Raw genomic sequence first — 9,641 nt, forward strand, 5'->3', positions numbered from 1 at the left:
TGATGGACCTACCCGTGGGGTACTTATGACCTGGATTTGAAGTTCCAACAATCATCCTTCTTCCAGTCACATGACCACAGTTATGACCACAAATAAAAATACATGATTATAAATCTTTTATTTCACAAACAGTTAGTTGGATGGCACTTAAGAGCAGAGTAAAAAAATATCCATTCCTTTGAAATGAATGCAAAGCCCACTTCCCCCTCTTCACAAACAACTTCAAAACACACAAAATTGGTCAGGAAGTTGTTCACTGGTACATTTTTACCATTATGTGAAATGTTCAAAATTAACATTTATATTCCTTTCTAAGGCAACATTATCCTAGAAATATATTGGCACTTTGGAAGCGCATATACAGTATATATATATACACACAGTGTGCAAAATAGCAGATACTCAAGCTTCTTTGCTGTCATACTTTAAATGTATGTGTACATTGTCAACACACATGGCTATCCCATGAAATCTTAATGCACTTCAAAATGAAGTTTGTTATGAAGTAACAACATGTTACAGAAACGTAAGCTATTACGATATGAATGCAAACCTTTGGTTTTCATAGTATTCCTTTATGTGAAACTCTATTGTTGTGAGGGTTGTTAAAGAGAACAGGAAGATATACTGTATCTTAAAAACAAGCATAGTAAGCCATGCGAACAGTTTCCCACTCTACCTCAATACCCAAAGCATGGGTGATTCAGGAGTTAAAAGACACAAGTGTTTTACAAAGCTATGCTTGGCACTGTTTTGAGTAAAGAATGCTCTTTCCCTTCCTGCCATGAACACTAGGACAACAAAAGATGAAGCATCTACAGCAGGGGTCTTCAAACTTGGCCTTTTTATGACTGGTGGACTTCAACTCCCAGAATTCCTGAGCCAGCCATGCTGAGGGGAAAGAGAGAGTTTCCAAGCTGAGCCATGCTGGCTCAGGAATACTGGGAGTTGAAGTCCACGAGTCATAAAAGAGCCAAGGTTGACTACCCGTTCTACACCCTCCACCAACCTCTCTGGTTTTGACTTATAAATGATGAAATACAAGAATATAAACCTTGCAGAAGCTCCCCCATTAAATACTGTTCGTTTTGCTGTCCATGTTTTCTTTAGAACAGCTTATTTTATTTACTTATTTTTTACTGAAATTATTTTCATAAATGCTTTCAGAATATATTTAATCAGATCCCTGTTTTATGGGCTTATGAAGATTACGCTCCAGAGAACGCTTTTTCCAGAACCTAATTTTACAAGGACAATTGTAAGTGGCCCGTTCAGAACAATATACTACTATGGGAAAATTTCCCTATAATCGTGTATCTGTGAGATGATTAATGTTGCTAAATTGTGTCGTACATTTTTTCTCAAGGGAGCTTTGAGAATAATGAAGGTTATCCTCCCAATAACCATGTGAAATAGGCTTTGACAGAATAGGAATTCCTTTTCGGTAAGCTGAAATCCTAAAGATTAAAAGACAAATCTTATCATACTGAAATGGTGATAAGCTAATTCATGCAGCCAAACACTGATATCACTTCGGTATGTATTATGTTGCGGAGAATGTATTACAGACTGCCTGTTTCAATTAAAAAAGGGAAGAGAAAATCATATAGACTTGATTACTCCATATGAAACAGCTACTTTTATTGTAATTTATGTACCTTTTTTTTTAGGAAGTATGTCTCAGGTTCCAATATGTCTTACTGCCAGGTAAATGTGCAAAGCACTCTCACCTTAAGTTCTAGAACTGGAAAATAAATTTACCAGCTTCCCTGTTTTCTCCTAGCAGGTCGAGAAGTGTGCCCCTTTTTAATGAAAGCAGTTGGAAAGGAAACCAAGGGCATTTAAACAAGAAGCTCTGGTTTTTAAAAGCCAGACCAGATCACAACATGATAGTTTCCTATATCTTACCCTATAAAATCACAGCCCTGTCCCAAGGCATCTTGTCCTTTAGTTAACTCATGATTTGTGGAAAAGAGTTTCAGCAAATACAAATGCTACTAGACGTGGATGTTGCTCCCTCTATTGCCTCCTCCTCCTCCTCCTCCTCCTCCTCCTCCTCCATCAATGCCTTCTGTGGACTGTGAGGAAGAAGGGCGGGGATTCCTGGTCCGTCCGTGGCTGTTGAATCCCACCGGGGTTCCCATTCGATGGCTTACTTGGGATGCAGCATCATCCGATTCCCAGTGTTCCAGTTCTTCTCGTACCAGTCTCTCCATCTGATCTCTGCGCGCGTCATTGTCACAACCCAGCCTTTCATCCTAAGCAGAAATACCACAATCTCTGATCGTGCTCAAATTGCTAAAACTCTCTTTTAGTGCAAAGGTATAAACGCATTTTAAAATTATTTTTAATAATTTAAATCAGGGCTTTTCAACCTTTTCACCCATTGTACCACTTTTAGGATATGGCAACATCCAAATACCACCAGTCGCCTAGCAAGGTGTCAAAAACCTGATGACCCAAAAAAAAAAGGGAAAAAAGTGATAAAGTACAGGTAGTCCTCGACTTACAACAGCTTGCTTAGTGACTGTTTGAAGTTACAATAGCATTGAAAAAAGTGCCCCCCAAGCCACAGCCAAGCAAGACACCTGCCGGCCCGCCCGGCGGCGCTCTTCCTCCTGTCCGAGGTTTTCATTGTTGTGAGCATTTCTGTTGAGGATTGGCAGTGAGAGTGGGGTGGGGGGGGTGTTTGGTTTTTATTCCCCCCGTCTGCTGGGTGGTTGCAGCAGGTTTTGGTCACTTTACATGACCCTGGGACACTGTGAACGTCATAAATATGAATCAGTTGCCAAGCATCGGAATGTAAATCACAAGACCCTGGAGATGCTGCAACATTCCAGCTGATCGGCGCTTCTTCTGGGCTCAGAAGCGCCAGGATCAGCACCGAGCTCCAGTTGGAGCCTGGCGCTTCCGCTGAGCCCTGACAGCCCTGCAGCTCCAGCCATCTCTCGCTCAGGCTTGTGCGGTGCTGCCACCGGTTCAGCTCATTCCCCTCCCCCACTACCACTTTTCTAGGATGCTCGCGTACCACCTGCCAGGTGCCAATGTACCACAGGTGATACCTGTACCACTGGTTGAAAAGCCCTGCTTTAGAAGGCCAGGTCCTGAAGTTGAAACTCAAGTACTTTGGCCACCTAATGAGAAGGAAGGACTCACTGGAGAAGAGCCTAATGCTGGGAAAGATGGAGGGCAAGAGAAGAAGGGGACGACAGAGAAGGAGGTGGCTGGATGGAGTCCCTGAAGCAGTAGGCGTGAGCTTAAATGGACTCCAGAAGATGGTAGAGGACAGGAAGGCCTGGAGGAACGTTGTTCATGGAGTCGCGATGGGTCGGACACGACTTCGCAACTAACAACAAATCAAGTGCCCAAATTTTGATCATTTGACTTGGGGATGCTATAACAGTTATGTGAGGATCAATTCTAAGTCACTTTTTTCAGTGCCATTTTAACTTCGGTCGGTAAACGAATGGTTGTAAGTCGAGGACTATCTGTAGCCAGAATGGTATAATTCTGATAAAATACCCTGCTTTTAATTCCTGACCGTTAGAACAATCAGTCAGTGGAACAACCTGCCTCCACAAGTTGTGAATGCTCCAACACTGGAAGTTTTCAAGAAGAGACTGGACAGCCATTTGTCTGAGATGATATAGGCCAGAGGTAGGCAACCTTGTCTCTTTTATGACTCGTGGACTTCAACTCCCAGAATTCCTGAGCCAGCATGGCCCAGCTTGGAAACCTCTCCCTTTCCCCTCAGCATGACTGGCTCAGGAATTCTGGGAGTTGAAGTCCACGAGTCATAAAAGAGCCAAGGTTGCCTACCCCTGGTATAGGGTTTCCTGCCTGAGTAGGAGGTTGGACTAGAAGACCTCCAAGGTCTCTTCCAACTCTTGTTGTTGTTGTTGTTGTTATTATTATTATTATTAATTGATTTTTGTGAAATCTATGGATTCATTTACAATGGGGATGGTGCCCCACTGGAAGAACTGAAAGCTCAGTTTAGAGACAGATTATCGTGACGAAAATCTACCCGCGTGCTCTCTAAGAGTTGACCGTGACTATGTGGTACACAATCCAGTAGCAACATCCTTTCATCTGAAGAAATGAAATACAAAATAGCGACGTTTGCAAAATAAATACTGAATGTTTTGCCAGCGTTAAGTAAATTTACCTCTGCAACTCCATCGAGTAGTCTGCCCAGCACCTCTTTCCTCTTCAGTTTAACTCTCTCCATAGTTTCCAGCTTGACTATGACAGCATCAATCTTAGATACAATGCTGCCTATGGAATGTTCCATGCGATCCACTCGACGGACCAAGCTGAACGGAAAATGCATTTGGGTACAGTTAGGATTTGAAGAACAGCATGGACAACACATTCTCTTTCAAATCTCTGTCCCAAAGATGGTTTAGAACAGTGGTTCTCAACCTTTTTAATGCCGCGACCCCAATTGGTCGTAAGTCGAGGACTAAACCGGTCGTAAGTCGAGGACTACCCAACCGGTTGTAAGTCGAGGACTTTCCCTGCCTGGGAGCGCCGCACATGCGTGGTTCCGCCCCCTGTGCCGGCCGAGGCGTAGCTGGCAAGCGGCAGAGACGGAGCAGGCCGACCACCAGCTGGCCCAGCCCAAGGGAGGTAAGGCACCCGCCGGAAAAGGGAAAAAAATGGCGGACAGCCTTGCTTGGCGACCCCCGTGAAATGGTCGATCGACCCCAAATGGGGTCCCGACCCACAGGTTGAGAACCACTGGTTTAGAATAACAGTTAAAATAATCTTTCAGGATCCAATCTGGGTCAGTCAGCGGAACCAGTGTTTTTGCCCACCCTCAGGGAATTTCTCTCTAGTAGAGTATGTGGTTTGGATTATTGTGTGTGGTATTTATAGAGTGTCTGTTGTAAATCCCACACAAAGAACAGCCCAAAGCACACACTCTGCTAGAGAGAAGTTCCCTAAGGATGGGTTCCCGTTATGAATCCGGAAGCTCGGAAGACAAAAACTTTGGTTCCGGTGACTGACCCAGATTGGATCCTGCCGCATTATCCTGGGACGCGTATATTCGCCTTCATTCATGAGAAAATAATATTTCATCTACGACTTTCGTTAGGAACATCCATGTCCATGAGTCTAGTGGGCTCTTGGATAAGAAAGTCTGAAATAGCCTCTGATCTATTCTGGAGAGCTGCTTTCAGCCAGGTGCAATTGGAAATCAGATTTGTGTGGAAAGAGAGTTAGGTATCATGAGTTCTTGACATAATTCTGTACTTTTAGAATTAATAAAGATTTGAGATTTGACAGGAAAAAAACTGTAACACGAACACTTGGAACTCTTCATATGAAACGCCACTTGAGCTGCTGCCTCTTCTTCTGGAGCTGTGTCCACTATCGTCGTCATCGTCCTCTTCCGAATCATCAAGGCTTCGTGGAAAGCTACGGCCACTGAGTGGACGGTTTAGAGAACTTCTGTCTAGCTCTAAGTCCTCCTTAGTGAAAACAAACACAACTGTTAGAATTTGACTCTTTCTTACTCCTACAATCAGTGTGTCCTATTCGCAGGCAATGGAAACCTGCTTGACCCACTGAGAATATTTTTGTGGTTCTTTCAAGGTAAATAGTAGATTGCCCAACCCAACCTACTGCAATTCAGGATGAGCAAAACATTTCCTATCCAAAACCAATACCGTTAGTCCTCAACTTACAACAGTTCATTTAGTGACTGTTCAAAGTTACAACGGCACTGAAAAAAGTGACTTACGACCGTTTTTGTTACGACCTTTGAAGCATCCCCATGACCATGCGGTCAAAATTCAGATGCTTGGCAACCGGTTTATACTTAATGGCTGTTGCTGTGTCCCAAGGGATCACCTTTTGCAATCTTCTGACAAGCAAAGTCAATGGGGAAGCCAGTTTCACTTAGCCACCAGGTTACTAACTTATCAACTGTAGTGATTCACAGTTGTGGCAAGCAAGGTCGTAAAATGGGGCAAAACTGACTTAACAAATGTCTCACTTAACAACAGAAACTTTGGGCTCAACTGTGTTCATAAGTCGAGGACTACCTGTACGCTATTTTGTTGCCTCATCAGTCAACACTCAGCAGCCAGAGATCTTCACCAGCAATGAGATTGTACAAAGTTAGTAAACAGAAGTAGGTAAAAGTGTTTCTCTGAAATCAAAAAGCAAATTTCCCAAGAAATGGAATTCCAGAATTCTTTACTGCATTCATAGCCATAAAGATTTCTTTCTGGTACAATAGCAGTGCAGGCTAACAAATAACCTCCCCCATTTTTCAAGGATGCGACCACACCATCCAATATAAAGCTCACCCTCTCTTTCTCTAAATCATCTCTCATTTGCTGATGCTCCAACTCAGTCAATTCTTGATCTCCATCTTGGTCATACTTTGTAAAGATGGCTTCAATCTCAGCATCAGTACGTCCCTTTCTGGAAGTAAAGGCTAGGTTTTTAAATATGATTGCTTTAAATATTTTAGGTTAAAAATTATTTTCTGGTGCGAGCAATAAATAAGGGGCCTTCACAGAGTCATTCTGTATTCAGCAACTTAATTATATTATTGTTTTGGAGAACTGTCATATAATTAGCAGGGTCACTAAATGCAACCAGAAGTGTTACCCTGTATAAAAAGCATGCCTTGAAAAAAGAACTATTGTGAAGTAATCATATCTTTACTTTAAGCCAGTAAATATACGAGGAGACAGACACTTTCTTGTAACTCAGTTTATTGAGATAAGAGTGCTATATGATGGAAGTAAAATATGTTTTCTGGATACCTATAAGAAATGCTTGTGATTAGAAGAATGGACAGGTATTTTCATATGGAGATGATACAAAGAAATTCATTGAGATAGTCTGACTTACAGAAAGAGTAAACCAGGAGTAAATAAGGATCCATTCACCAACATAAAGGGAGGTGAATATGCTGACAGGAAGGAAAAGACCAAAGAAACCATGATTTGACAGAATTGATGAGAATCTGAAAATGAGATGTGAGAAATTAAAGGAACAAAAGGCAATGGATATGATACAAAGAAGACTAGTTTGCAAGGCCAGAAAGATATGGAGAGAAATTGCAAACGGTTGCGTGGTAAACTATATTTAATTTCCTTTCCTTTCTTTTTTCTTATCTAATCCCTTGGCTTACTATTTCTTTACTCCATTGTTGAGCTGCGGAAAACAGCGCTACTTCTGAAAGGAACTGTGTGATCATTTATTTGTTATTTAATCTCTGTACAAAAGAAAAAAAACGGTGCAAAGTTACCCCTTTAGGTTTTGCCGCAGTTCATCAAAATTTAATTTGCCTCCACATTGGCGCAGACTCTCTGAAATGTCATCGACTGGTGTTTTTTTCAATTTTAATTTCACCATGGCTTTGGTGTATCCCTGAAAAAGGAGAGCAATATATTCCTTATGTGGATACAACTGTTAGGCAAGCAATGCAATGAAGCGCCTTGAAGTTCCCAATGGAAGCTAATGGCTTACCAATTGCAGACCTGCATAGTAATAGTAATAGTAATAGTAATAATAATAATAATAATAATAATAATAATAATAATAATAATACTAAAGTTGGAAGGGACCTTGGAGGTCATCGAGTCCAACCCCCTGCTCAGGCAGGAACCCTACACCATTTCAGACAAATGGCTGTCCAGTCTCTTCTTAAAAACTTCCAGTGTTGGAGCATTCACTGCTTCTGGAGGCAGGTTGTTCCATTGGTTAATTGTTCTAACTGTCAGGAAGTTTCTCCTTAGTTCTAAGTTGCTTCTCTCCTTGATCAGTTTCCACCCGTTGCTCCTTGTCCTGCCTTCAGGCACTTTGGAAAATAGCTTGACTCCCTCTTCTTTGTGGCAGCCCCTGAGGTATTGGAACACTGCTATCATGTCCCCTCTCGTCCTTCTCTTCATTAAACTAGACATACCCAATTCCAGCAACTGTTCCTTATATGTTTTAGCCTCCAGTCCCCTAATCATCTTTGTTGCTCTTCTCGTAATATCTATTTGGCTGATTTAGAAGTACTTGTTAAAATAATTGATTTACTGATTATCCTTAAAACTTCTATATCAATGTTTTTCAACCTTGGGAACTTTAAGATATGTAGATTTGAGCACAAAGAATCCCCTAGTCAGCTGGGGAATTCTGGGAGTTGAAGTCCACACATCTTAAGGTTGACAAGTTTGGAAAACAGTTATAAATCATGCACAGATTCTGTTATATACAGGTATGTTAGCTGATTGTCAGCTGAGGTTCTGATAGCAATAGATTGTATCAGGAAGATCGTCTAGTCTCTTTCATTTTAAAATATTTAAATGAAATGATATTTTCCTCCCCAACCTCCCACTACTAGATGGAAACAACTCATTTATCATCTTATTCTGTTATTTAAATTTCTTAGACCCATTATCTTGATCAGGGGGTTACTCCAGTCCGGTCAAAAATGGAATTATAAACAATTTGTTACAACAGAACAAAACAACTAAATAAACTATTTTGTGATGGAACCAGGCATCATAAGCCCTGATTTTAATAGAGTCAACACTCTAAACCCTAATGAGTTCAAGTCCCGCCTCAACCCTGAAAGCCAGTTGCGTGGTCTGGAGCCAGTCACCGGGAGACTGTGAGTTCTCGATTACCTTTTTAATAAGATCTGAAAGTTCCATTTCCGACTTCTGCTGTATCATATCAGTTTTGACTTCTGAATATGTGTCGTTGATGATGGCCAAAAACATGTTCTGTTTAAGAAAAGCATTTTAGAAATATTTTTTTAAAAAAAACAAAAATGCTGACCAAGGATCCCAGTACAAAAAAAGTTATTTTTCAATATCTCTAGCAATTAAGATTGGCAACTGCAAGCATAAAACAATATTTTTCTGGTCCGTTTAAACTGATTTAATGTATCTTACCAGAGTAGTCATTAGAAAAAAACAAAAATTAAATCATTTATGCGGCATGTGGACAATGCAGAAGGAAATATAGCAGGACACACCCTTAGGTCCAGTGGTGGGATTCAAATATGTGAACAACCGGTTCTCTGTGTGAATGCCGCTTCTGGAAGTCCATTCTGGGCCTGGGCAACAAAAAATTAGCTACAGGTTCTACTGAAGTGGTGCAAACTGGCTGAATCCCACCACTTCTTAGGTCTCATGAAAAGTAGATATTACATTGCCACTTGTGTTAATGCCTATTCATATATTCAGAAAATTAAGCAGCTTCATCACTTGCTAGCACCAGACATCTGTGAGACTTTAGGCCAGCATTCCATGAATGCCCAATGTGAACCATGTTGGTTTTGATTTTGACAGGAACTTGGCAGGTGATCAGATAGAGACAGAATGGGACAATTCGCCACAGCCAATTCATCATGGCTAGTTCACCACAGGACAACTCGCCATGGCCAACTCACCATGGGGCAACTTGGCGCAAGACAATTCAGCAATTCCATTTAATTATTCAAACTAATTAAAAAAATATTTTACTTTTTGTCAAGGTAATAATTTAATAGCTAAACAGCTTATGTAATGATGTAATGTAACATAAAGTGGATGAAGCAATGATAGGAATTACTCAGCAGGGTCTGTGTCTGTATCCCTTTAAGAGCCTAAAAGGGAAGGCTTTTGCTAGAGTATCTCTCT

At 41.2% G+C, this 9,641-nt stretch overlaps 1 protein-coding gene across 1 annotated transcript in view; it reads right to left on the reverse strand.

Moving 5' to 3' along the window:
• Positions 1–1,997: 1,997 nt before the first annotated feature.
• Positions 1,998–9,641, reverse strand: part of LOC107295394 (polycystin-2-like) — a gene marked incomplete at its 5' end in the record, with an annotated part of 19,673 nt that continues 12,029 nt past the window's right edge. Inside the window, 6 exon segments of the mRNA XM_015824709.1 lie at positions 1,998–2,258; positions 4,169–4,316; positions 5,314–5,477; positions 6,321–6,438; positions 7,274–7,395; positions 8,643–8,791. Coding sequence (XP_015680195.1) covers positions 1,998–2,258; positions 4,169–4,316; positions 5,314–5,477; positions 6,321–6,438; positions 7,274–7,395; positions 8,643–8,791 — 962 coding nt within the window.

The sequence above is a fragment of the Protobothrops mucrosquamatus genome, unplaced genomic scaffold (assembly GCF_001527695.2).
Source record: "Protobothrops mucrosquamatus isolate PMUCROS unplaced genomic scaffold, P.Mucros_1.0 scaffold2328, whole genome shotgun sequence".
NCBI classification, from domain to species: Eukaryota; Metazoa; Chordata; class Lepidosauria; order Squamata; family Viperidae; genus Protobothrops; species Protobothrops mucrosquamatus.